Source organism: Macrotis lagotis, chromosome 2 (assembly GCF_037893015.1).
Source record: "Macrotis lagotis isolate mMagLag1 chromosome 2, bilby.v1.9.chrom.fasta, whole genome shotgun sequence".
Classification (NCBI taxonomy): Eukaryota; Metazoa; Chordata; class Mammalia; order Peramelemorphia; family Peramelidae; genus Macrotis; species Macrotis lagotis.
This window is the reverse complement of record NC_133659.1, coordinates 203,291,674-203,318,423: the sequence shown is the minus strand read 5'-3', so window position 1 is coordinate 203,318,423 and position 26,750 is coordinate 203,291,674. Positions and strand designations below refer to the sequence as shown.

Below are 26,750 nucleotides of genomic sequence, written 5' to 3'. Positions count from 1 at the left end.
TGTCAAATGAGCTGGAGAAGGAATAGACAAACCACTCTAGTATCCTTGCCAAGAAAATTCCAAATGAAGCCATGAAGAGTCAGTCACAACTGATCTCATTTGATCCTCATGGGAGGGTTTGGGTTATTATTCTCCCCATTTTATAAAGGATATAAGTCTTAAGTGACTCGGTCAAGGTAATAAATGTGAGCGTCTAAGGCCAGGATCTGAACTCAGGTCTTCCTGAGCCCATGAGCCATCTAGCCTCCTTCACATTGGGGGAGGGATCTGTTATCTCACACAGCTCACTCTGTGAACTGAAAAATGCAGATGAGGGAAAGGATTGGCTTCTGTAGGTTGGGTCCCCACCCAGCAGGGATCACCAGTATTTGGAATGATTAGCAAGTGAGTTGAAGCAAGAGAGCCAGGCTGGCCTCCTGCCAGGGAAAGGTCTCTGATTTTCTGCATGTGGTTTGTGTACCTGAGGGTCACTTTGTCTGTGGGATGATGGGCAGGGGTGTCGACACCACAGTCTCAGCATCCATGACTTAGTGGTGTCTCTGTGGCTCTACTTAGTCTGAAAGGGAAGAAGTGGATTGGAAAGGGTTGATGGTAACCTCCCAGCTCTTCTAATGACTCAGTTTCCATGGAAGGACCTTGGCCTGGGTTGGTCAGCAGATGGACACAGGCAATGAGAGGAACAGGCTTTCCTCTATCAGTCGCTGAATCTCCTATTCTCTAATACTTAAAGCTGTGAGGGAGGTGCTAAGGGGGAATGGGGAGGGGATGGGGGAGAGGGCCCAGGGTCAGTCCATTGATTCCCAGCCCCAATGCCTCCCTTAGTCCTCTCTTCTCAACATGTTGGAGGAGGGGATGAAGAGGCAGGTCAACCATTGAAGGACCAGGCCCAGGGCCTGACCGACTCTGCTGGGCAAGCCCAGGCAGGCCTGCTCAGCGGGAGACTGGGGGGTTCTGGCCGTGACCCGGTCACACACGAAGCCTTTGTTTGCCAGTGGGAGGAGAGCATGGTGGTGAGGCAGGACAAGGCAGGGGGAACTCCTGTCTTCTCATCTTTGCTGGGGGTGTTGCTTTCCCTCTCTAGAGCAGTTCTCACCATTACGATGAAGGGCCCCTTCCACCTGGGCCTTCTGCTCCTTTTCTCTTTCTGGAGATGATTTCATTGGTTCACCTGGCCTTGCAAACAGTTCTGCATAAATCCCAGAGGTCAAGTCCTGAAGAGAGGCTTAGGAGGTGGAGGAAGGGAGGAAGGGAAGTTCCAGCCTCCCCACTCTTCAAAGCTTGGCTTTCCCCCATAGGAAAAGGGGTGTGTGCGTGCGTGCGTGCGTGTAGCTGTGTCTTTGTGGGTGGGGGGAAGTTTCCCTGCTCCTCAAGGCCCAAGAAAAGGCTCCCCAGGTCATTGGTATAAGAGCTAGTAAACCTTTCCCAGCAAAACCCAGGACCCCTCCCCCCTTTACTACCCCTAAAAAAAAGGAAAGGGCAATATTTGTTTTCAGTTCTTTTATTGTAAATAACTTTCCATGAAAAAGGTTAAATTGTCCCCATGGGTGGGTGTGAGGCTGCAGTCTGCTGGCACCCAGGCTGGGACAGGGGCCCCTGCAACAGCCCCATCTCTGGGGGAGCTGCAGGGACCCCACCCTCCCCCATACCCAATTCCTATGCCCCAGCCCTCTGAGCTCCAGAGCTCCAGTTCCAGTGACTCCACTGAGTCAGGGGGTCCCATTCCCGGTTAAATCAGCCTACTCTCTTAGCTACGGCTACGCTCACTACATTAGTCCGCTCCCCAGCCCTGCAGCTCAGCTGCCCCCACCCACCCCAGGAAGGGGGGACTTGTCTGTGAATTCCCAAATGCCTCCTGGACCTAGGCCCAAGCCTCTGGTTCAGATAGTAGTCTGCACCCTCTGTCCTACACCTCAAGGGTTTGGGGCCCACACTAAAAGGAGGCCACTGCTGGACCCCACTGGCCTAGGAGAGTATAAATCCCCTCCCCCCCTCCGTCCAAGAACCCCCTTCCCTTACTCTGGCTCTAGTTTCATTGCCCCCCCCCCCCCTGCATACTAGCCTTCCTCCCGCTCCTCCCCAGTCCTTGGCCTGGTCCCCATCCCCAGGAAGGCCTTGCAGGGAGAGGCCTCCAGGGATTTAATTTGCTTTCACCTAATTAGCATCTGTTGTACCTGGGCACTTTCCCTGGATAGAGATCTGGGGAAGAGAGAAAGAGACAGGCAGATATGCACACTGGGAAAGGGAGGAGACACAACCGGGCTATCCAGACCTCAGGGTCTGCTTGCTGGAGGAAGTGGGGGGGGGGTAGGAAGGAATCTGGGGACAACAACACTGTGTATAAGGGATTCCTGGTTCCTCTGGGTTCTCACTTGGGCCTGGGTCCCAGGGGCAACCTTGCCAAGGAGCAGCATGAGCCTGAAAGTTGTCCCATCCTCAGAAGTCCAGTCTTAGCCCCTGCCTGGGAGGAGGAGACATGTCCTGGAGGCTCCTGTTTGGGGGGAGGTCTGGGCCCAGATTCTGAGGCTTAAGTCCAGAGGTGTGAGGAGGGGGGTCCCAGCCTTTTACAAGAAGGCACCCACACTGGCCCACTCGTTTAGGTCGACAGCCAGGGTGGCATCACCAGCCTCAAAGAGGGGCTCTGGGGGCAGGCAGCTCCCGTGGCTCTCATCCCAGGGATGTTGCAGGAAGGATGTGGCCAAGAAGGTCTCATCAAAGTCCAGTCCGTCGGTGGCTGGCTCGGTCGAGGGGCCCCAGGTGGCAGGGCAGTCGATGTGGTGCCCGTGTACTGTCAGGTCGACATTGCTGCGGTTGGCTGGGCTCAGCGGGGGGCTCAGATCCAGGGCCTCCAGGGCGCCCAGCTCCCCGCCCAGGGTGCCCGCATCAAAGATGGCCTCCCAGTCGAAGTCTCCCTTGAGAGGCTCCAGCTCTCCCTGCTCCTCCTGGCTCAGCAGGGTGGTGCTGGTGGGCCGGGGAGCCTTGGCTACGCGCTTGGGCAGAGGCTGCTTGCGCTTGTGCCCGGGCCTGACCTCGCCCGCTCCCCAGCCCGCCTCACCACCAGTGGCCTCCTCAAATTCTCGCAGCAGCTGCTGAGCCTCAGGGTTGACAGCCAGGGGGGCGACCCAGGGGCCGGTCTCAGGCTCTTGCGGGGTTTGGCGGGCAAAGGCCGGGTGGATGTGGACCGGGGGCAGCCGCCGCTTCTTGAAGGCTCCGCTCAGGAGCCGCTCCGCATACTGGGGGTCGATGCGCCAGAAGCCGCCCTTGCCTGGCTCATCCTTCTCTCGAGGTACTTTGATGAAGCATTTGTTCAGAGACAGGTTGTGGCGGATAGAATTCTAGACAGAAGGGGGGGGCAAGGGTCAGTGGGGAAAGGGAAGGAGCCGGCCCCACTGGGGCAGCAAGCACCTTCTTTGGGCTGGGGTCCCTCATCCAGGGAAGGGGAGCCCTCTGGCTCCCAGACCCCAGCTGTGGGACGCTGCTGGGGGCTTTTGTTTCCTGTTGCTGGGATATCTGCCTGCTCAGCCATCTGAGTCGAGCCACAGGGTGGCTCGGAGTGCCACCCGCCTCCAATCCCACTCCCCCCCACCCCCTTCTCTGCCGTTCCCGGCCCTTGGCCAAAACCCTGAGCTCCCCCAGGGCCTGGACCCGCTGTCACCCTCTGCCTGCGGCTGGCAGGACCCGGCTGTTTATGGGGCTTGGAGAATGAAGACATAAGCCGCCCAACAGACAGCATTTGCCAGTCTGTGTGTGGGGGGAGGGGTGGGGGGGCAGGGCAGGGGACCCAAGAACTTTCACTATTTGCTGAAGCTGAGGTTGGCCCAGGGCCTTAGCCTTCGTGGCCCCCTTCTTCCCACCCACGGGCCTCAGTTGATGATTATCCAGCTAGAAGCATAGCTCTCATTCCTGGTGCCCCAGTCTCTCCGATGCAGTAGGGGTTGGGGCTCTGTCTCACACTCTCCCACCTCCCCCATTCTGTCAAAGCTTCAATTCTTTGGACAGCTATTGCCTGGAAGTCGGGGTTCACACTTCAGCCAAGTGTAAATGGCCTGGGATTAGGAACCTGTTGCCTAGCCCCTCCCCTCCCCTCCCCCCTTCTCTAACCCACCTCCCTTGCCATCCACTTTCTCCCCGACTTTCAAGTGTCAGTGTTGCTTCTGGGAAGGAGATTCTGAGTCCCTCTGGGGCCTCTGGGGGCCTGGTCCCTGCTGCTGAGAGCCTAACCTGGTCCGGGTTCTATCATCCTCCCCTTGCATCCCCCTCCATGGAGCATCCTGAGCCTCGGTGGGGGCCGGGCCGGGGCCTGCCTCTGTCCCGCCATCGGAGGTGGACGCCGGTGACTTATTTCCACCTGAGGCACCTCTCACTTCCCAGAGAAGCAGCTGAAGCCCTCTGGTTTCCCTCCAGCCACGGGCCGCTCAGTCCCTTTTAGCAAAGCCAGCCCAGGGCCTTGCAGCAGTGGGTGCGCAGCGCAGCGCAGCCCGGGCAGAGCTGTTTACACGGGCCTCGGCCCCCGGGCTGTGCCGTGTCAAGTTCCTGAGCCTGGGAACCGTTAATAGGAGCCTCGGGCAGGTCCCCTGTGGGGAGCACCTGGCCCGCGTAATTGCGCCCCAGGGACAGTAGGAAGAGAGAAAGGGGAGGGGCCGGTCAGGAAACTGGGGAGGCCTGGGGGGGCTGCAGCCACAGGAAGGTCGCAGCCGCTCCCTGCTTTGCCCCGCCCCGAACAAACACCCCCAAACTGTTGAGTCTGCCGGCTGGAAGCGGGGCTGGGAAAGGCAGAGGGTGCGGGCCGGGGCTGGGGATTCTCACACCTCGGGGTTTGAGGTCTTGGAATCCTCGGGCGCTCGTGACCTTGAGGCAAGATTCTGGGGCCCCGGGCACAACTTGCGTTCGCCCCTGGAATAAGCTCCCCGGGCACGCACTGCGCGCCCCGGGGCTGGTGGCCGAGGGCGCGCTTGGGTGTTCTCTAAGGGGCGCGGCTTTGGAGCGTTGTCGGGGTTCGGTGTCCCCAGCGCTGGGCCCACCGCGGGGCTGCCCCGCGCCCGCCGGCGCTGGGGCCGCCTGCGCCCCCCTACCTGCCAGGTGGGGTCGGCGTGGCGGAAGTAGCAGAAGTTGTCGGTGATCCACTTGTAGATGGCGGAGAGCGTGATCTTGGTGGCCTGGCTGGCCTGCATGGCCATGCAGATGAGCGTGGCGTACGAGTAGGGCGGCTTCACGTGCGGGTTGGTGGCGTAGTCCACGTCGTCGGGGGGCGGGCCCTGCAGCCCCGCGGGGGCGCTCCGGGAGGTGCAGGACGAGGTGGGCTTGCCCGGGGTGTGCGGCGGGCCCAGGCAGGCGGGGTCGGCGGCCAGGGGCGAGCCCGGGGCCGCGGAGCCCGGCACCTGGCGGTAGCCGTGGGGGTCGGTGCCCCCGGCGGGCAGCGAGGGCGCCTTGGCGTTGAGGATGGAGAACTCCTGCAGCCACTGCAGGCTGGTCAGGCTGTCGTCCAGGCCGCCGGGCTCCTCCGGGGCGCCCTCCTCCGCCGCGCCCGCTCCGGCCAGGCGCAGCCAGCTCTCTGCCATGTCTGGGGGGCCGCCCCGCGGGGGGCGCACAGGCCAGGCTCCGACTACAGGCTCTCCCGGGCGGCGGCGGCGGCGGCGCTCAGGTCCATCCCGTCGGGCCCGTCAAGCCTGGGGGGGGGGTGCACAGAGGCCGGCCTGAGGGCAGCGCCCGGCGCGTCTCGGGGAGCCCGCCCCGCGGGCTTATGGGAGGGGGCGTCCGGCGGAGCCGCCGAGGGTCACCCGGGGGGCGCGGGGCGCAAGCCCTGGGGGACGCGGGCCCCCGGGACCCACAGGGCCGGCCGCCCCCTGCCCGGGACGCCCTCCCGCCCCCGTCCCTCCCCGCTCCCGCCCCTTACCTGGCTCAGAGCGCGGCCCCGGCCCGAGGAAGATTCTGGAAGGAAAGGGCCCCCCACCCCGCCCCCCGCCACTCTCCGCCCCCGGCTCGTGGCCCCGCCAGCGCCCCTCGTCCCACCCCCCCTCCCGGCTGGCTTCTCTGAGCACTGGCGGCCCTGGGACCGGCATTAAGTAGCTGCTCGGGAAGGCTTCTCTCGCTGCCACGGCAACGCCCCTCCCCCGTAAACAGCCTCTGCGCCGGCCATTGGCCGGCGCGTCTCCATGGAGACCGCGGGCACTTGCCGCTCCGGCCGCGGCGGCCTCGCTTCGAACTCCGAGCCTGCCCCCGCCCCCCGCGTTCCCGCGCCCGGCTCCGCGGGCCCCGCGCCGGCCGGCTCCCCGCCCGCTGCCCGCCCGCTGCCCGCCCGCTGCCCGCCCCGCTGCCCGCGGGCGACCGGCTGCACACTGCGGCGAGGCCCCGGGCCCCGCCGCTCGGCCCCGGGCCCCGCCGCTCGGCCCCTCGATGCCACCGAATGTCCCCAGCGCCTCGGCGGGCGGGCGTGCCAGGCGGGAGCCCCGAGAGCAAGGTGAGGGCGCGGGGGGTGCGCCCCCCCGCCGTGCCCCTCAGGGTGCCCAGAGGCCAGGCCCGGGAGCCCCGGCACGATGGGGGCGGGGGAGCTGCGGAAGCTCCCGGGGCGCAGCCCCGCCCCCTTCCTCTTCACAGCTCCTACCTCCGGGGAGCCCCCTTGGGGGAAAGGGGCACGGAATCTGTCCGGGCCAGGCCGAGTCCTCAGTCACCAGCCGCTCCTTCCTCTTGTAGAAACAGCTTTATTCACTTTTGAGAACCATGCAGCAATCCATAAACATTGCAACGCTGATGTGGCACCTGCCGTATACCTGTGTGTGCATCCTGAGGGCAGAGGAGATGGCACACACACGCTCACAGGCACACTGAGACACACACGTACAATCTCCAGGAAATGCCACTTTCGTATCAGGCCCGGTGTCACCTTTAAATAAGATAACTTCCTTCTTTACGAAAGTATTCCACATGCACTAAAAGCTCCCAAGTTGGTGGGGATTCCAGAAGAATACAAGTGGGCAGACAGGAGGAGGAAGGAAATGTCTTGGTGAGCAAATCAAAACCATCCCATCCCTGGAAAATAGGATGGGAAGAGAATGAGGGGTAGCAAGGGGGGCGATTTGCTGTTAGAGTTCACCCTAGTCAACTGATCCTTTATCCCAAGACTCCCACCAGACCTCCCCCTTCTGCCCACCTTGGACCACTGCAGAAGAGGGAGGTGGTCTCTCTGGTGGTTCTTGACCTGCCTTTTTCACTCTTAGAAATATGGCCACTTTACTCCTGTTATGTTTCTTTAGCCTGATAAGGGTTTTGTCAAATTTACCTGTCAAGAATCTTAATAGGAAGGGGGCGGCGAAGGAACTATGGAAAGAAGGGCTAAGGGTTCCTTTTTACCCCATTTCTACCTTTGCAGGTGGGGATGGGAAGGCAGTTTTGAACAAGAATTACTACTGCCTTCCTCCAGGGACACAGCCTTGAGTTCCTTGCTGGCTCCTTGAGGCCAAGGAATGAACTGTAGGTTCTGACACCCCAGCATCAAAAGACACAGGTAATCAGTAAAGGGAATGGGATATTTATTTTGGATTAAGGTTCCCGGCTGCCCTGGCTATTGTTTAACTGTTGTCTCCTATTCATCCATCTCCTCCCCCAAGCATCCTGTTTAACACTTCCCAGTGAGTGTTAGAGGTAGGTCTGCATGTTTACTGATGTAACCACTCAGATTATATAGGCCCAAAAAAGGGGGAATATTGCTTAACAGAAGATTGGAATTATGGGACAGGTAAGGAACAACATAACGGCAATCCATTTCTACTGGGGTCTTTTGGAAAATTACTGAGTCAAAACACTACCTTAGTTATTAGGCTTTTGAGTTGTCAAGCCATAACCAGGAATTCCAGAGGAAGACCAAAACCAAAATAAAACTTGATTTGGATCAACACCTGGGTAGGCTTCTTACACCTCTGGGAATGTAGAGTCAGACCACTGGATTTCCCCTCTCCTGGGGAAAGGCAGAGGGAAGGTGAGGCTCCTCTCAAGGTTCCGTGTCTTTAGGGCATGGGTTTGCATAGGTTTTCCAGCACCGGAGTACAAGAGAGCTCCTCCTGGAAAATAAATCTTCAAGGGCCCCTGTGCCCCATCACTGGACACTCCCTGTTCCACATTCCCTGCTAGGTCTCCCCTTTCCACAAGAGGATCTCCCTTTTAAACACTATCAAACAATATCCAGAACTCCTCCAAACAGCCCTGCTTGGGAGATAGGAATGATACCTGACTTAGAGGTTAACTTTTTTGGTTCAGGATTTTATTGTAAGCACTTGTGTTTCAAAGCACCTCATTTGACCTGAACTCTATTCCAAAACATGTTCTGTGTAATAACAGATCTGCTCCTCCATTGTACCTCTTTGTATGAGCTAAGGCTAAGCAGAAAGGAATGAAAGGGGGAAGCCCTGGAGGTGGAGGAGGCCTGCTCACTCCCTTCATATAGCTCAGTGAGTTCACTGACCACATGCCTCCCCTCTTCTCCCCTCCCCTCCAGCAATCTGAGGCTCTGCTTCAAAACCTTATTCCTTTCCCCAGGGCTCCTGGTCACTAAAGTGAGAAATACTGCTCCATACTACACACCTCTGGAAGGAGAATGGCAGATTTTCATCCATGCATATTGCCCAGCTCAAAACAGTTGAGAACTTAGTGTCAAGGTTAACCATAAAAGGAGCGGCCCTGTCTACAGGGCAGAGGCAAAAGCTAGACATCTATTGTAGGACAGACTCAACCATCCCACTGGATGCCACTTTTCAGAGTAAGTGGAGAAATGGCTTCAAGATAACCTAGTCCAGGATGCCTACGCTGCTCTGCTCTGCCCTGTCATGGATGAGGGCTAACCCAAAAGGAGAGTTGCCAAGGTAGTTTAATTGTGCTGGAGGTCAGATAAATGCAACATGGGAAAGGAAAATGAAGCAGCCAATTTTCTTAGTCTTTCTGCTGTAACCCTAAAGAGAAAAAAAAGGAGACCAGGCAGCCGGCATCCAGCCCGCTGTGCTATCTAAGAGGGGAGATGGGGCAGAAGTCTGTGAAAAAGCAATGATGAACCACAGTTCATCAACTTGACTTTAGCTCCCGGTAGAGTGACATCCAGTCTGTTCCAATGGAAATCCAGGGAGTAGGAGAGGCCGGGCAAGGTGTAGAATGACCTCGATATCCAGTTTTACACACAAATATAAAAAGTCAGTCAGCACGGGTCTTAGTGGGAATACCCAGGAGGCCAGCGGTCCAGTGGGGGACACATTGGAATGTGAGGATGGAAAGAAGAGCCCTGTGATAGGGGCGAGGACTCTTCAGACAGCCATGGAGCCCCTTACACAAGGTTTGTTCTCAGGGTCCTCCAGGCTGCTTGATGACAAGCGCCAGCACTGGCTGTTCCTGCAACTGATAGCATTGTTGTCCACCTGCCAGGTGCCTGGGGAGAGAAACGGAGGATTATTGGAGCCAAGTCTCTGGCCCAGTCCGGAGGGCTTCTCCAACATGGGCAGCACAGGAGTGTGGCACTGAGGGCAAAGCGGGAATTACCTGAAGCTCCAATAATTAGAACAGTGGAGGTGTGCCCCTTCCAATTAACAAGCCAACAGTAAGAGAGAGGAAGGGAAAATAAAGAGTAAGAGAGAAGATGGGTATAGAGCTTGTATCCTATGGGAATTTCAGTCTCTCCTATCATCACCAGGGTAGCAGCTGACAAGGATATTTAAGGACATTTAACCCCAGATTTGCTGGCATAACAATCCAATATCTAAAAGATGTCTTCTACTTTTGGGTCAGGGGAATGAAAGTCTGGGAGCTGATATTTCCATTCAAGGCAGGAAGCTTGAGAGGAGAGTGAGACCTGTATGTTGATTTGGGCCAGAAGTGCTAATGTTTGCAAAGAAGGCACATGTAGGAAGGAAGTGATAAGTGGCCAGTGGAGGGTGTCAGAGACAGGATGGTGTCAGTAAGTTCTTGCAGGAAGACAGCTTAATGGCTTCCAGGGTCCCTACTGACATGGCTTTGCTTCACACCACTTCGATAGCAGACTGGAGCCTGCTGTTCACGGCATGGTGTACTCCCCACCCCTCCGCTGAAGCAGCTCTGGGGACATGAGCTTATGAATCCAGTTGAGTAGGGGGCCATTGGTTTGGGGTTTATGTGAGTGCAGAAAAAAACACTGGGCTTAGGGAGATGGCCCTAGTTTTAAGTTCTGGTTGTGGCACTAGCATGCGACTTTAATCTCTGTGAGCCTTGGAAATCATTTGCTTGGACTGGACCAACTTGTGACTTCATTCATCCCCCTGAAGCAACTCCCTCCACCAATGCAAACCCACATGTGCTTTTAATTTTTTCCCCTAATTTTTTACAAAGACAGGTATGGGGGGAAAGAGGGGGAATGGGGGCCAAAGTACAGAAAGGCTGTAACTGGTTCAGGATCACCAAGACATCGTGTGTCAAAGGCAGAACTTAAAACACATTTTTTTTTGACCCTAGGGCCAGGTCTTTCATGGTCTTTCCCTCATGCTTCTCCCTTTCCCCCCATACCTTTCCATCTATGTTGTATATTTAACATGAATATAATTATTTACCTGGTATCTCCCTCATTAGAATTTGAGTTCCTTGAGGGAAGGGGATTTTTTCCCCCTTTGAATCCCTTAGTACAGTATCTGACATATATTAAGTGCTAAATAAATGCTTGTAGTTGACTGCCTGAAGTAGTCTCAGTTTATTTATCTGTAAAAGGAGAGGGGGGAAGAATACCTCACAACCTCAGAGGATAAAATGAGATGATGTTTGTGAAAAGGTTTTGTAAATGTCAACTGCTATCAATGGAGCTGAAGTCTAAAAGGAGCCCAACTTTTGGGGTGATGCCAAAAAATTCAGGCAAGTCCTTAAGGTTACTATGTAACCCTAAAGGGAGTATTCCTAGCCAGGGAGCATCAGGATCAAGCTGCAGACTTTTAGGGGCAGCTGTGATCCATTTCAACATTAAGAAGAAAATGGTTTTGTTTATTTCCCACAAAGAGAGTGTTGCACAGTGGACACTGAGCTGGCCTCAGAGCCAGGAAGGCCCAGGGTCACTCTCTCAGTAATCTAGTCAAAGCTCCAAAGCTTGAAGTTTGACCTGCTTAAAGGGTTTCCTCATTTAGGAGTTCCCTATATTAATGAAATCACTTATCTAGTTCCATTTCCCACAGAACTCCCTGGATCAGTGTTGATTCTAAAGGATTCTATGGCTTAGGTTGGTATATCCCATGGGAAAAGAGATAGGAAGCAAAGGAAATCCTTAAGGATTCTTCACAGCTGGATTTGGGGATCTTTGTTTCCTGGGGACTAAAGACTGAGAGTCAAGGATATGTTTCTGTGTGTATGTATGTATGTATGTATGTATGTGTGTGTGTATTTCTAGCTGGGGGCAGGACAAAAATAGGATCAGACTGTCTTTTGAGAAACTTAAAAGCCCAACAATGAGTTAGTTATTAGTTACGCTTGTTCAGACATATGACTGGGTGGATTTCATACCTATTCCTCAATGTTTATGGGGCAGGATTCCGGAACCTCGGCTGTTCAGTAGGAAAGACCAAAAGCAAATGGTAAACAAGAGAGAAGACACACAAGCATGCACAAAATAAAAATACCAGCAGTAACACTACCACCACACCATGAGAGGTTTGAGCTCAGAGGCTACTGAGGAAGAGATCACTTTGTCGTGACTGGGCATCTTCATGAATCTTTGTGACAAATTTCACTCTTTGAACAGGCCCTTGAAAAACCAAACCTATGGGTTTTCCTGGGGAAAGGAGGAGGGAAGGGGAGAGGCAACATTTTTGTAGTAGTATTACAAGGATTTGTGTGGAAAATGATGACTTCCCTAAGCCCCACATTATATCTTAATATGATGAGGAGAGATTTATCAGGACCAGGGCAGCACCCTGTTTCCTGAAAAGGATTCAGCAGAGTCCACCATTAATTTCCCTAGTGGCTTTCTCTTTAAACCCACCCATATGGAAAGGCATCCTACAGAAATTAAATCAGGAAAACTGATAAAGAACTTTCTTATGAAAGCACATGGCCATTTTTGTTTGGTTGACACTCATTTCCACATATTGGGAAGAATGGGGGAAAAAGTAACCAGGGCCACTCACTGTTCACCTTCTGTTTTCTGAATTAGAAGTGGGAGGACAAAGTGACCCCCAGAGGTGGATTTGGGAAGCACAAGGAATTTACTTCCTTTTCTAAATAAATGTAAGCTTTTAAAATTTTAGTTTTTTATAAATCCATCAATTTATGGTTCTTTTTGTATAGCTTCTTTAAAAGAAAAACAGAGCACCAAAGATTTCCTTTTGGTATCTGTGAGATAAAAGATCTGACATGACTGTAATCTCCAGGGACTAGAAGCCCAAGAAGTAGCTGGTACATGGTAAGCATTTACTATATGCTTATTAAGAAGGGTTTATTTCAGTTCTTTTTTACTGTTCTCTTTGGCACAATGCTTTTTATTGAAAATAGGTTTGTATTTCCAACAACAGACCCAAATTTGCCTCTATCTCTTTCCATAAAGATACTGCCCCAAATTCTGGTTCATAGCTGAATTCTAGGTAGATAGTCAGCTGTCACCTGACCTCTGATCTGCTGCTATTTAATTATCCATCAAATCCCTCAGCACCACATCCAGCTAGTATAACCTTACTTTCTAACTCTCTTAACATTCATGCCTTTTCCATTTAGATTTTTGCCCAGGGCTACTTTCAGATAAAACCTCAGAACATATGCCCAAAAGCCACCCTCAGTGAGAAAGTCAGCATCCAAGAGTGGGGTGCAAGTTCTTCTGCTAAGAGAGGACTTAGGATGGATGCAGGCTATTGAAAAGTTATCTCAGAAGTTTAGAAGGGGTGACTAATACTGTAACCAGGGCAACTTTTTTCATGAGTTCATCTCCCCTAGAGCAGGCAGAAGTGTCAAACTCAGGGCCCCCCTCAAAACTCCCCATGCCGCAAAAGAACCAAGTTAAAATATATCTAGGTAATGTTTAGCAAAATAAAAATACAATATAATATTAATTTGTGATTTTTCTAAGTTAATATGCAGTTCACAGGGATCTCTATTTGAATTTGTTTCCACTGACTTAAAGCACCTGTGTGCTTGGGAAAGGGTGATTGAGTATTCCCTTTTGAGAGAGCATTTAGCTTCTGTCAGAAGGTCTTACTCCTCTTCTGCCCTCCTGGAAAAAAGTAACATCTGCTTTAAGGTGAAGGAACGGACTTGAACAGACAATGGAGTGCCCAGGGAGCAGGTGCTGCTTTGAAGGAAGAGATGCCCTGTTTGTTACTGGCTTACAAACAGCCAAGACATCAACCACAAGAAGAAAGTCTTATCTTATAGCTGGTCATGAAGAGGTCCAATTTATTCCACATTGATTCCCCCTGAGAATAGCTTCAACAATCCAGCCACAAGGCATCCATAGCATTCCAGATATGTCCCTGGCACTTCTGGGCAGAATAACTGGACAAGTGCTGGTCCTCCTCTCCTCCATGTCTCCCAGAATGGCTCAGGGGATCTTTGGCTGGAATTCAAGTTCTGAGCACACAACTTTTAAAGCAGTCTAGCCCAACCCTTTCCTATTGCCTGATTGTGATTTGACTTTATGTCCTTAAACTATGAGACTGGTTTAATCCTAAAGTATATCCTCTGGCTATAGCCCCCATCAGAAGGGACTCAGAGTAAATGGCTTCCTTCTGAGAAGCTTGGTGTCTGAGGCCTCCACTAATCCCACAAGTGGAATAAATGTCAACAAATGCAGGTTGGCTGGGAAAGGTTGAAAGGTGAGGAGGAAGCCCTGGGAAAAGCTCAATTTGCACCAGAGTTGTTGGCTAAGAAATTCTCCCTCAAAAATGGAAAATTAAACTACATCTCTTGAAGGGAAGCAGGGCACTTCATCTTAACCCCGACTCCCATCAGGTATGGAAAGTCAGACAGGATGGTCAGTGCTTATGTTACCAACTGACTGACCAAAGAATACAATGGAGAACAAGTTTCCCCATGGTACAGAAGTTTCACAAATGAATTAATTCTATTAAATCATTCTTTATAAAAGTTCAATAGGAATGAGGTTAGCTGACCCCAAATATTTTTCCTGGGGGTAGGGAGAGATGACTTCAAATTCATATATAAGCCTTTTACCAATCAAATATTAAACTCCCTCATATATCAAGGGAGCCTCAATAAACCTGTGCATATCCATCAACCCTGGTGTAAGGGACTGAGCACAGCCAAAAAGGACAGTGTTGGCACAGAGTGAACATGAACTTCATACCGACTGAACCAGGTAAAAAAAAATGTTTTAAAATAAACAAACCAAACAAACAGATCAGAACTTGGCAAAAAGACACAAAAACAAATGGACAGACAGAAGCAAGTTAATAAGTGGAAAGGCAGGAGGTGTATTTTGGGCCCTTCACAGCAACCAGATCTAAATTAACTGAAGGATTGGCCACTTAGTTCAATGTTCCTCCATAATGTCTTTTTATTTTATCAGATGCTTTCCAAGTCTAGTGCAGGAGAAGCAGAGGTGAAATGATATCTCAACTGGCATCACTGAAGAATAAGAGACCTTGGTGAATAATGGACTAAACTCAATGGGAAATTATTTAAAAGCTTTTTTGAAAGGCTGGTGAATGTTTCTGCTGGGAGATTTTTTCTCCTCTGTATATGTGGCTAGAAAGGGGCTAGAATGTCTTTTTAACCATTTTTTTTCTCCCAGAGTTTGATGGAGAGTGGCAATCCACTGGAGAGGTTCCCTTTTTTTACTACTCTAGGTGCTTCATTAGAGTAAGTAAAGCCCTGGACCCATAAGGATATCCAAGTAACTTGAATAGGTAAGTCTATCCAAGGGCTCCACAGCTTGAAAGAATCTTTATAGTAGGAGATCTCATAAGTCACAAACAATAGTGGAATGGAAGGGGCAAATTGAGGAAAAGACAATTGGTGAGAGCACCTGGACTATCTAGGGAGGGGAAGTGTTTGCCAAGAATACCTGGGCAATTCTAAGCCCTAAAGAAATGGTTCAAGGAACATTTAAACGGCTTTGCAGGATAGGTGGAAGTCCTGACTGAAAATATGATTACAAAGGCTCCCATCTAAAGGCTTATTCTATTTTCAGTTAATTATCTCCAGAAGGAAGGAGCAACAAATAGACCAAATTTCTGGGACTCCAAATTAGGGTCCCAGTAAATGCAATCAAGGACCATGGGAGTCAGGGTACAATGAAGTTTAAGAGAGTAGAACTCTGACCTCCCCCTTCCATCAAACAGCTCATTCCTCTCGGATTCAAATCCAACAGGTAACAATGAAGCTGATACCTCAGATTCTCTGAATCATAAAGTGAATCACTAATTTAAAAGTACTTTTCAAATTTCCTCCTTAAGGATTTACAGGTTGATTAAAGGGTCTGGCCTGGCTTTCAGGGACCCAGCTGGGTTGAGGAAGGTCACTGCTTCAAGGTTTTTGCTACTACTGGATTAAAAAATTCCATGAGTACCTGACAGCAAAATCCCATGGGTCCCTGACTTATGAGGTCCTAAAAGAAGGGGTCATATATACAAAGACAGCTACCCCTTTTTCTTCTACTCTAAGGGTGGGTATCTTTTAACTAAACAGAGAGGATGCTCTTTGTCAGAGCTTTAAGGATTCTTCTGGGTCTTTTCACAGCCATGCCTGTTCCCAGCATCTTAGTGCACACCCCATGCCTTCTTTTCCAGGGAACTGCAGGAATAGGAGATGGGTGTGTAAAGGGGTGAGAGCAAGGGTGAGGAGCAAGTGGGATTTTCCTCCCAAGTTCATGTTCAGCAGACTGCCACTCACCGGGTAAGCAGACCTCAGAGCACAGCTTATTGTCGAGTGTTTTCACGACTGCGATGTCAATGTCATTGTTATTGTCACACTCCATACCTAGGAATGCGCAAGTCCTCTGGCCTGTAATGGAGTTAATGCAGTTAGAGAGGCGCTGTGATTTTCTTTGCTTTACTGTCTTTTAAAATGAAAATCTTAAAGATGGAGACAAAAAAAATCAAATTATATATTAAAAAAAGACAATAACTAAGTGGGTAAAGAGTGGACAATAAAGGAGTCACATTGTGTAGGGGTGTGAATGTCTCTGTTCTCAAGGCTATCTTTCCCTATCTTCCCAACCAGCTTCTTCTCATTTCTTATTCAGTGACTTTTCAGACTGCTGAGGAGGAGGGCAAAGGAATATACAAGGATTTTGAAGAGAACAACTAGAAATTGCAGTAAATATTCAGGTAAAAGGCAGACAAGAGAGTAGCTGGGAAAAGCTAAAGAAAGCAACTGGGAAAGTTACCCCCTGCTCATGCTTGTGTCTGTCTCTGGTCCGTGTCAGGTGCGTTTATGACCATAGGGGAGTGGGTTCTGCAAAATGAGTAAATAATAAAAGCAAAAATTAAAGATTCCAGCTTCCATTATTTTGCATGTCAAATCCAAATTGCTACATTAACAAAAGAAAGATTTTGCTAATGAATATTTGTTTTGTTATTTGGAACATCATTTAAATGACTGACCAGAAACTTACAGACATGTAAGGGGGCAAGGGGAGTTATAGAAGTCATTCGTTAAAGGCCCCCTATTCCTTGATGAAAAGGAGAAAGGAGATCATGAAATTTGCCAAATGGGCTATAGGACATTAGGAAGAAACACAACCTTGCACTTTAAAGAAACAACCAGGGATCTCTATAACCCTGGATTGTAATTTATGAGAAGTTAAGATTTTAAGCAAGTCTGTTTGTTTTGGAATGAGCAAATGGGTAACCTGAGGTTCTACCACCTTGGTTTGAGTTCATGGCTTGTCTCTCTGGCTTGTGTACAAGAGGTAATGAGAGGCACAACTCTAACCAGTGGTCACCAGTCTGCCTGGGAGGCTCTTGGGCCAGGCTGGCCATGTGCATGCACACCCTGTGAAGTTTTCCAAGCAGTGGCCAGCACTCAAGCAAAAGCAACCAGGTTGATGGTGGCTGAGGGGTCTACAGCCAGGCTGGGGGTGGGGGCTGGCTTAGACCTGGCACGTGCTTTGATCTATCCCCTGTTACATGACGTATCTCATGGAGAGAATAGATTTTCAACCCAAGGACACTTGTTGTCTATTTTTGCCCTAGATCTTTTTCCTGTATAGACTATCCTTTTACTAACTGCTAAGCTAATTTTTAGTGGGGAGAGAAGGAGAAGGAAAAAAATGCTTCTTCCATTCCAGGAAGAAATCATTGAAATCTCATATATTGTCAATGAACATCATTGTAACTATTTGCAGACACATGCTTACATGGTATTGTTAAAGAAAACAAGAAATACTTTCTTGACAATTCTCTTAAGTTTCTTATCAGCTAAAACTTCTTAAGATCTTTCTTTAATAGGAAGGAGAGCAATCTTCTGAATTAAACTGTAAGGCACTGTTACTGTTACTATCAGAGAAGAAAGGTAGCCTGAATGGCCCTATGGCACTTAGATGAGGAACTACTGGAAAAGAAACAATGATCCGGCAACTGTCCAACAACCTTTGGAGGTTACAATACACAAAACAAAACTTAAGTAGAGCCCTTAGCCTAACACCCTAGCACAGTGCTTGACACACAATAGGAACTTAATCAATCCCTCCTTCCTTCCTTCTTTTCTCTCTCTCTCTCTCTCTCTCTCTCTCTCTCTCTCTCTCTCTCTCTCTCTCTCTCTCTCTCTCTCTCTCCCTCCCTCCCTCCCTCCCTTTCTTTCTTCCTTCCTCCCAGAAATGTTAGGAAGGAACACTGGAATCCTCCTGCTCCCCTGTTATCTTTCATACAGTGTATTCAGAACTTTCTTTTCATCATATTACTAAATAATGCCACCAAGTCAAGTGATCCTCTTTTCTTTTCCTTGACATCACCATTCTGGAAAGAAAATGAAAATAAAAAAAGGCAAAGGGGCAGCCTGTTACCATCTTCCTGTGTAGGCGATCCATCCTCTTCTTCCAACACATCATTCCCCTAAAACACAGTAAAGAGGCTGTAAATGTTGAATGAATAAGCCATGATCCCTGGCCAACATAAACACCTATAAATCCCTGCACTTCCCATAATAATGACACAGCTGGAAAAATACAAGGAGATCCCATACTTTTGGGAGCTATGCCCCCTTTAACTTTAACCTGGGTAGTCGACAATTCTTCTCTCAATATAAATTTTGCTCACTACCACATAGAAGCTGGTCTAAATACTATTCTTGGGGCAGCTAGGTGGTGCAGTGGATAGAGCACCAGTCCTGGAGTCAGAAGTACCTGAGTTCAAATTCGGCCTCAGACACTTAATAATTGCCTAGCTGTGTGGCCTTGGGCAAGCCACTTAACCCCACTGCCTTGCAAAAAAAACCCCCCAAAACAAAAACAAACTAAATATTATTCTCTATTCAACACTATTCTCCATTCTCATTAGACAGCATCCCTAAATACCTAATCAGCTGCTATCCCTTGTGGAAGGGTCAACACCAACAGGCTCCCTCCTACTCTATCCCTCTGTGCCCTGTAATGCCTTGATGGTGGAAATGTCCCCCAGGAATTTATCTCATGGAGACTTGAGTTCCTCCAAGATGTAGCTCAAGGCTTCTCGTGTAACTCCTTTTGGCTCTGTACCCCATCACATCTCATTCTCCCTGTTATGTTGACTGGGGAAATTCTGCTTAGTCTATAAGGGTCTGAGTCTGATCAATTTTATACCCATGTGCTGTATGAAGAAGGGATGTTTAAGTAGGAATGCTCTTGATTAGTTCTTTTTCACTCCTGGGTTGAAATCACAAGAGCAATAAATGAGACCCAAGATGAATGATGAGTATATATAAATCTCTGGCTTAGGAATCTCTAGAGGGTTTACATCCTACTAATATCTTAAGACTGATCTGGATGAATGGAAATGTTTATAGTGATCTTCCCTCTTTAATGGATCATCAATGTGATCAAAGCTTGGAATTCTGCAACAAAGTCACCTCTTTGAAGTCTCCACTCCATTAAACATCTTTGAGGGTACAAAGATGAGCAGTTTCCTGGATAATGTGACCCTCATCTCATTTCATCTCAACAATGAATCTAAACAGAGCAATGTTGCCTTGAAGCAGCAATTCCCAACACTGGCCTGAAGTCCACTCTCAGGGCCTTAAATTATTAGATTTTCACTTACAGTAAGCTTCACTAACTATAGGAAAGGGGGCATTACAGTTTAGCATGTTACCTCTGCATCCTGCTCTTCTGCTGGGACACCAACACCAAAGTCAGTATCTGGGGACTCAACAGGCATCAACTGCAAAAATAACAAAATGATCAGTGACAGTTTCAGCAGCCTCTTGCTCTTGTTTTAAGAACTGTGGAAAACTCAAGTGTGCTTCAACCACAAAGTGGGAGACATAAGTTAAAGGCCAGAGAAATTTCAGACAGAGGTCAGTTGCCTATGAGGGGCCCTTGAAATGAAACTGCTTGTAGTTTTGTATCTCCATGGCATTCTCCCCAAGGAGTTAACAGGGTTCTATAGAGTCATTTCTCTCTCTCTCTCTCTAACAGGGTTCTACAGAGTCATCTCTCTCTCTCTCTCTCTCTCTCTGGGCTTAAATGCAGCTTCCTACATGAGGCTTCCCTGGTCTCCTAAGTGTTTACTGTCCTGAGTCTTTTATCAAAATTTCTTTCATTTACATGCAATTCTCTTCCCCCCCCCCAACACAATGTAAGGGGTTTATTGTTGTCTTTGCATCACCAGTGCCATATACTTAGAGGCACTTAATATTTATTGAAGAGAGCTGTTGATTTTTTTATTGGGGTGAGAACAGACCTCACTTATCTCAAGCTGATTTTCCAAGTGTGTGTAGTTTGAGGTAAAATGATGACGCCAGCAGCTTTCTCCCTACCTCGCCTTCTTCTGATGGGGCTCCACTGGCAGCAAGTGGGGAAGGGAGAGCGTCTCCTTCTTCTTCAGTGCCAGGGGCAATATAAGAACCAGACATAGAAGAGACTGTGTCAGTGCTGATCTGGGAGTTCTGGCTTTGAGAAGAGGCTATGGACATGACAGACTGTGCCAGGCTGCTGCTGACAGGGTCTACAGAGAGAACAGATGATGGAAGCTCAGTCACCACCAAAGAAATGGATCTTGACAGTTTAAAAAAAAAAAGGAGGAAATCATCTTCCTTATCTCCTAGGTAGCAAATACCACACAAACCTTTCCCATGCTTATTTAAAAAAGAAAAAGGTTTACTGAGTCTCTGTTTTATATTTAAAGGCCAGAGTTCAGAATTTAGTCTCAGGGGCTAAAGAGAGAAGACTGCTGCCAGATTGTCAAATTAGGACCTTGTTCAAGTGGTTAGGCACTGGACTGAGTTCAAATCCTATCTCAGATACTTAATAAATGTGTGACCATAGGGAAGTCACTATTTCTGTGCTTCAGTTTCTTTATTTTTAAAAATGAAGGGTTTGGACTTGATGGCTTATGATATCACTTCCAGTTCTAAATATAGAATAAACTAGTATTATGGTTAAAAAACAAAACCAAGGGCAGACAGGTGGTACAGTAGATAGAGCACTGGCTCTGGAGTCAGAACAACCTGAGTTCAAATTCGGCCTCAGACAGTTAATGATTACCTAGCTACATGACCTTGGGCAAGTCACTTTTAACCCCATTGCCTTGCCAAAAAAAGGTGAATGTTGAAAAAACAAAACAGAAGCTCTCCTTGTTTTCTCAAAAGATAAAAATCAGGAAAGGCTAATGGAAATTAGCTTCCTGGCCCTGGAGATGATGTAGCTGCTTTTAGTAGGTATTCTCATCACAGTGGAAGTAAAAGTTTCCTGTCCACTACTCCAACTACTCAGGAACTATATCATGCTTGGGTACTGACTGATAACAGCCTCAAGGAAAAATCTGAATCCCTTTAACCCAAGATTAAGTACCTTCTGGAGAAGAAATAGTGGAAGAGAGTGGGGTCCCTGTGCAAGATGACTGGCCAATGGCTCCTGATGAAGATAAAGTGAGATTCTCACTCTCCGGAGTTGCACCACACTCCTGGGAAAACAATAAGGGGAGGACAGAGTGAGCTCAAAGCAGACATGGTTGGTAGAAGTATAGAGGGAAAGGAGAGACCAGCAGCTAGGAGGCTGATGCTGTCTCTCCTCAGAAAAGGAAGGTGGTAACAAGTAACATCAGTGCTACTGCCTCTTTTGTCATCACTTCTCTTAACCCTTAGCCTTGAATGACAACTCCCTCCCAAGGGAGAAGGGAAAACTCCAGTCATCCCAGCCTGCCTCGGGCACAGCATCTGCCAGAACTGTACCCAGCTAAGGCTCAAGTGACATGGGTCACCTAGCAGCTGTTCCATGGGAAAACCCTTGGCACTCATGATTATGGACATGTTCTTCCATTCTGAAGATGGGAGACTTAAATCCTCACAGCAGGCACAGCTCTGTTCCCCACAATGCCTCTGCCATGAGTCCCAAAGAGAAGTGGGGCTGAGGGGGTGTGTTTTGAGGTGGGGCGTGCAGGAGAGGGCAGGAGGACAGGAGTACTTAAGAAGCAGGGTCCAGTGTCCAAAGAGAGGAGAGGGAGCAGAGTGCCCGTCACCTCTTCAAATTGATGAGGAGACTGCCTGTGAGAAAGGTGCATTTCAGACTCGCTGCAGGACTGCTCGTCATCTTCCTTGTGCAAAATGGATGAATTCTGGGAGATAGACCTGGGTAAGTTTAAAGAAAATACTTGTGACCCAAATATACACCTGAGGAAACAATCTCTGCACCTCAAATCAACTCAATTCCTGCACAGAAAAGAAATGAGTGAGCAAGATCAAGGGAGACATCTGTGACAGGTGACTCTTGGTGAGGAATGAGGTTGTGGACTGAAAACTACATCATGTGTCCACAGCTTTGCTTTGGCTCCACTGATGATCTGTTGTAGTCAAGCATGCTCCTGTATAAACATACTCTCTCATGGCTCCGGTACAGACATCAAAAAATGCCACTTTCCCTATATCAGAAACATTATGCAAATATTAATAACTAGTACAGTTTCAAAAAATTGTTTGTGGAAATATGTAAAACACCACTGTACATGTACAATGTTTACCAGATTGTTTACCACCATGGGAAGGGGGGTGGGAAGGGAGAGTGGTAGAAAAATTGTGGAACTCATAAACTTGCAAATGGATGAATATTGTAAACTACCTTTGCACATACTTGGAAAGATAAAATAAAATTTTAAAAATTGTTACAAAATTAAATTGTGTCATTATCATTCTGCTCTGGACTCCCTTGGAGGACAATCACTATCACCTATTGCTTAGACCTAGAAACATCAGCAAGTTCTCAGAAGAGTGTCCAGGGAGCCCTCCAGCAAACATTTTTTATTTCCTAACACTGTCCCCTCCTACTCCCTTTTGCTGCTGTATTTGAATCTCACATAATCAATGGTTGTGCATTAGTCCCTTCCTTAAAGGTCTGAAAGACATCTCAGGTGTTTGATGAGGTTGTTAAATTCTAGGTTGTTAAAGTCTTAGAGGGTCAGTTTCTCCATAGGGAGCCACTATCTCTGAGGAGATGAGAAAAGCATTGCAAAAGCTTGGATCACTGTGATGATTAATCCTGGCTCCACAGAGCTGATGGGGAAACCTATTAACCCCTTTCTTCAGGACAGAGGTGGTAGAACAAGTGTGTGCTGACAGATGTGATCCTTGTGACAATCTGTATGGTTTAACTGTACTTCCTTGTTATTAAGGCGGGTTTCAAATACTGTTTGGGACATTTACTTGCTCCGTGACTCTAGAAAAAACATTTAACCCAAGGGGCAGCTAGGTGGTGCAGTGAATAAAGCATTGGCCCTGGAATCAGGAGGACCTGAGTTCAAATCCAACTATAGATACTTAATATTTTGCTGTTTGACCACGAGCAAGTCACTTTAATCCCATTTAAAAACATTTAACCCAAAGTTTTTCTCTTCTGTAAAATGGAGATAATAACAGCACATATCTCACACAAGGTTGTTGTAGGGTTTAATTAAGATAATAAAAATGCTTTTAAATCCTCAAAAGTACCATGGAAATACTATGATTGTTATGATTATGATGAGGATTAAGAAATACCAATGGTGTTTTTAAAAAAAGCACTGATAGGGAGCAGGTAGGTGGAGGTAGGTGGTACAGTGGATAGGGCACCAGTCCTGGAGTCAGGAGGACCTGAGTTCAAATCTAACCTCAGACACTTAATAACTGCCTAGCTGTGTGACTTTGGGCAAGTCACTCTTAGCCTCATTGCCTTAAATAAATAAAATTAAAAAAATAATGGCAAGTTTAAAAAGCATTGATAAAACACTAGGATAAAAAGAGAAAAGAATGCAGGAAATACCCATCACTTCCTAGAATCATGACTGGCTACTTACTTGGAAAGACTGTTCTTGAGCTTGAGTTCTTGGCTGCTGCAATCAGAGAGGCGATCAAGAGGGGAGACAGTTCTGACTGGGGGCAGATGCCCATCACTGCCGTAAGAAGGCAACATCCCTGACAGGTGGGTGTCTCCAAGCACATGAAGTGGGGGAGCAGCTGGGGATGGAGTCAGGGGCCCATTTAGGGCCTCCAGCAGAGATACCACTTCATAACCCAAAGGAATGTTTTCTGAGGACTAGGAGAACCAGAGACATATTGTTAAAATTCTAAAAATTGTAGGCATCTATAGCAGGTGATTAGGCATCCTCTTTTCAAATTAAATCCTAGTTTCAAGATCTTACTCTGGCTCCACATGAGAGGTTCCTTAAATTTCAACACTAGAGAGGGAGGAGAGATTCATACACCAAACAGTTTCTGAAAAGGATGGTTAAGCAGTAATTCTATCTGGAGCCTGCCAATAATCTTAAGAGAGATTGTGCCTAAGTGAAAAGATGGAAGATTATTCCTCAACTTTTCTTCTACTTTGAAAATGTTAGGTTAATTTGTCTTTCTGAACCTTGTTATTATACCCAGTTATGAAAAGGAAGAAAGATAAGTAGATTTTTCTAAATAGTACTGAATTACAGAATAATCATTTATCTGACCAGATCCCTCTCCTTTGGTTAATTCCATTTAGGGGTTTCTGAAATGGTATTTGCCATCAAAATTTAGAAAATTGGTATTCAGGAAGGAAAGCAGTTTTATTTACTCTGGGGCTCAAATGTTGACTTTGTTGGCTTCAAATCAACTTAATTTTGGTGGGCTTATGCAAAGAAAACTTAAGACATATTATTGTGTAATTTAACTGTGCTACAGTGTCAAGGTAGTAAAGAAAAAGATAGCAGAAAAGAAAGAAAAACATAGTAGAAGCATCTGCCCCATAATCCCAGAAAATGGATACGCTTTCCCATTATAGATCGTGGCCCAACTTACTGAGTGCTCTTCAGAGTCCGATGTTTGGGAAGAAATAATGGGGTTAAAGTTGGTTGGGGACAAGGGGCCCAATTTCTTCCTCATGGCCCGGATCTGAAGCAGAGCCCGAAATGCTAAGAAGAGGAAAGATGACCAGTTAGAATATTTTAATACAGGGGAGAGGCAGGTGGGAGGGAGTAGATGCCCAAGAGAAGACAAAGATTCCCCTTGCCCTTTTTCCAAAGGTCCCAGATTTTTCCCATCTCCCAGATGCAGCACAGACTTTTGTACTTTATATATCAAATTTCTTTGTCCCTACCTGCCTTTCCCTCCATCCCTGGGACTTACGTAGTCGGCAGATGGGGCAGTTGTTGGCTTGGTAGCGAAGGGTGTCTGCACAGGTGTTACAGAGGCAGAGGTGACGGCAGGGTAAAATCAAGGTATCCCGAACATCCGAGAGACATACCACACACTCAGCACTGTTATCATTTACTTCATCCTCAGCCACCTGGCCAAGGGGGATTAAAACAACTAAGCAGACAGCACAAGATCTTTGATCTCACAATCTTCACCCATAAGATTAAGGGAGGGGGAGTATGTGATTCTACCACTATACTACTCCCCAAATTAATGTAATTGCATATAAATAGGAGAAAATTTTAAATATGTAAACAAGAGGAGCTTATGGAGTTTGTGATCACTTTATGAGGGGCAGACCTCTCCATCTCATGAAGGAAACAGCATGACTGGCTAACCAAACAAGATAACCTTAGAAGGAATTGCTCTTTGAAGAAGAAAGGATTTCCCCATTCCTTCCCTTTTCACCTTTCTCCACACCAAACTGACCATATTATTAGCGAGAATGGACCAGCAAGAAAAAATGTATACACCTGTGAAAGGAGAAATACATCAAGGACAGATCTGGATCCTCATACAAAAAGAGAGGCACCCAAAAGAAGCACCATCAAAGAATATGACCTCAACCACAAGAGAAGAATGCCAGCAATGGTCAAAGATTTCCAGTTCATAAAATGCCAGTGAGTATCCTCTATTCATGCATATGGTATAGTTCTGTCTCATGACCATGAAATATTTTGTCTACTTTTTCGATAAATGCTGTTTATCTATCTATAAACTATCTATCTATTTATCTATATGTGGGAGAGTGAACTCCAGTTTTTTGGGGGAAATGCTTTGTACCAATTACTTTAACTCTACCAAGTTAGTGAAATGCCTCTGCTAAAAGCTAATTAAATTTGATGACTGCTATTAATGGGGAAAATATCAGTAGGGGTTCTTGAGGTATAATGTTAGAAGTAGAGCCCGATAGGATTACTCCTAGAACCTGAGAGAGTAGTTGTCCCTCAAGACATGGAACCTTTGTGTATGAGTTAAAGTTTGAAGGAGTAGCCCCAGAAGGTATTATAAGGTGATTAAGAAAAAGGAATGAGACTTATTTCACGAAACTATTAGGAAATGTCTTTCTCAGGAGTCCTGAAGAGGTCAAAAATGGGCAAAGCCAGAGCTACTGCAGGTGACTAAGTAAGTAAAATAGGGAAGAAAAATTAAACTATGTGCCTAGAAGAGAATTTGCCACATAGTGCAGCAAGAAAAGAATACAAGGCACCTATTTCTTTTTCTATTTCCTTTTACAGTGAAGATAAGGCTAATGTCATAAAAGCAAATTTAAAGTTGGCATAAAGGTAAGCATGCAAAAGATAAAAAAGAGAAAATATCACCCTCAGGTCCCAAGTTCTTAGTTTGGGCTATTAAACTCCTACTTCTATCTGGGAAATGTGCCTACTGCTCTTAAGCTTTACCTTAGAATCCTGTGTATTGTACTTGTTTTCAATCCCATATATTTCTTGAAGGAGGTAACTGACCCCATCCACCTAGAAGCCACAAGGAGAAAAATTCAGACAATATTTGTGTACAGTGAGTAGGTTCTACTACAGCAGGAGAAAAAAAGTTTTTTTTCCTACCAAAGAACACTGATCCACAGGGGAAAAAAATTCAGATACTCTACAAATTAATTCAGTGGAGTTTTTCCTTTGATGGATTATTTAATCCCCTATATTCAAAAAGGAAAATAAGATACTTATTTCAAAGTAGATTCCAGTTCTATATTATAGGCAGATTAAAGACTTGCCTAGGAGGAAAGAAACAGGGAAGCAGAAGAGGACAGGTAGAAAGAAACAGACATCAACAAAACCCGAGGAAGAAGTTAAATATCTAATTCTGCTTTTCTTTTACAAGGTCACTGCAAATATTGCCTTTATTCATTTGTTTATTTGTTTGGTTTTTTTTTTTTTGGCAAGGCAATGGGGGTTAGGTGATTTGCTTGAGGTCACACAGCTAGGTAATTATTAAGTGTCTGAGGCCAGATTTGAACTCAGGTACTC

At 47.6% G+C, this 26,750-nt stretch overlaps 2 protein-coding genes across 6 annotated transcripts in view; both read right to left on the bottom strand.

Annotated features, from left to right (window-relative positions):
• Positions 1–2,011: 2,011 nt before the first annotated feature.
• Positions 2,012–5,955, bottom strand: FOXJ1 (forkhead box J1). The gene is made up of 3 exons (XM_074224511.1): positions 5,891–5,955; positions 5,070–5,663; positions 2,012–3,332 (listed from the first exon to the last, which is right to left on the bottom strand). Exons 2-3 carry the CDS (start codon positions 5,553–5,555, stop codon positions 2,562–2,564), a joined length of 1,257 nt encoding a protein of 418 aa, XP_074080612.1. The 5' UTR covers positions 5,556–5,663; positions 5,891–5,955; the 3' UTR covers positions 2,012–2,561.
• Positions 5,956–6,615: 660 nt separating this feature from the next.
• Positions 6,616–26,750, bottom strand: part of RNF157 (ring finger protein 157) — a 159,261-nt gene continuing 139,126 nt past the window's right edge. For 3 of the 5 annotated variants that reach the window (XM_074224507.1, XM_074224506.1, XM_074224509.1), the window contains exons 9-19: positions 26,169–26,240; positions 24,697–24,856; positions 24,370–24,482; positions 23,394–23,632; positions 21,588–21,696; positions 20,921–21,032; positions 19,888–20,075; positions 19,221–19,289; positions 17,939–17,987; positions 15,826–15,936; positions 6,616–9,403 (exon numbers count right to left, since the gene is read on the bottom strand). In XM_074224507.1, coding sequence (XP_074080608.1) covers positions 9,282–9,403; positions 15,826–15,936; positions 17,939–17,987; positions 19,221–19,289; positions 19,888–20,075; positions 20,921–21,032; positions 21,588–21,696; positions 23,394–23,632; positions 24,370–24,482; positions 24,697–24,856; positions 26,169–26,240 — 1,344 coding nt within the window. In that variant the 3' untranslated portion in view covers positions 6,616–9,281. Of the gene's footprint in view, positions 9,404–11,487; positions 11,529–15,825; positions 15,937–15,983; positions 16,390–17,938; positions 17,988–19,220; positions 19,290–19,887; positions 20,076–20,920; positions 21,033–21,587; positions 21,697–23,393; positions 23,633–24,369; positions 24,483–24,696; positions 24,857–26,168; positions 26,241–26,750 lie in introns of those variants that run through there. The other 2 variants (XM_074224508.1, XM_074224510.1) reach the window with 2 other exon arrangements.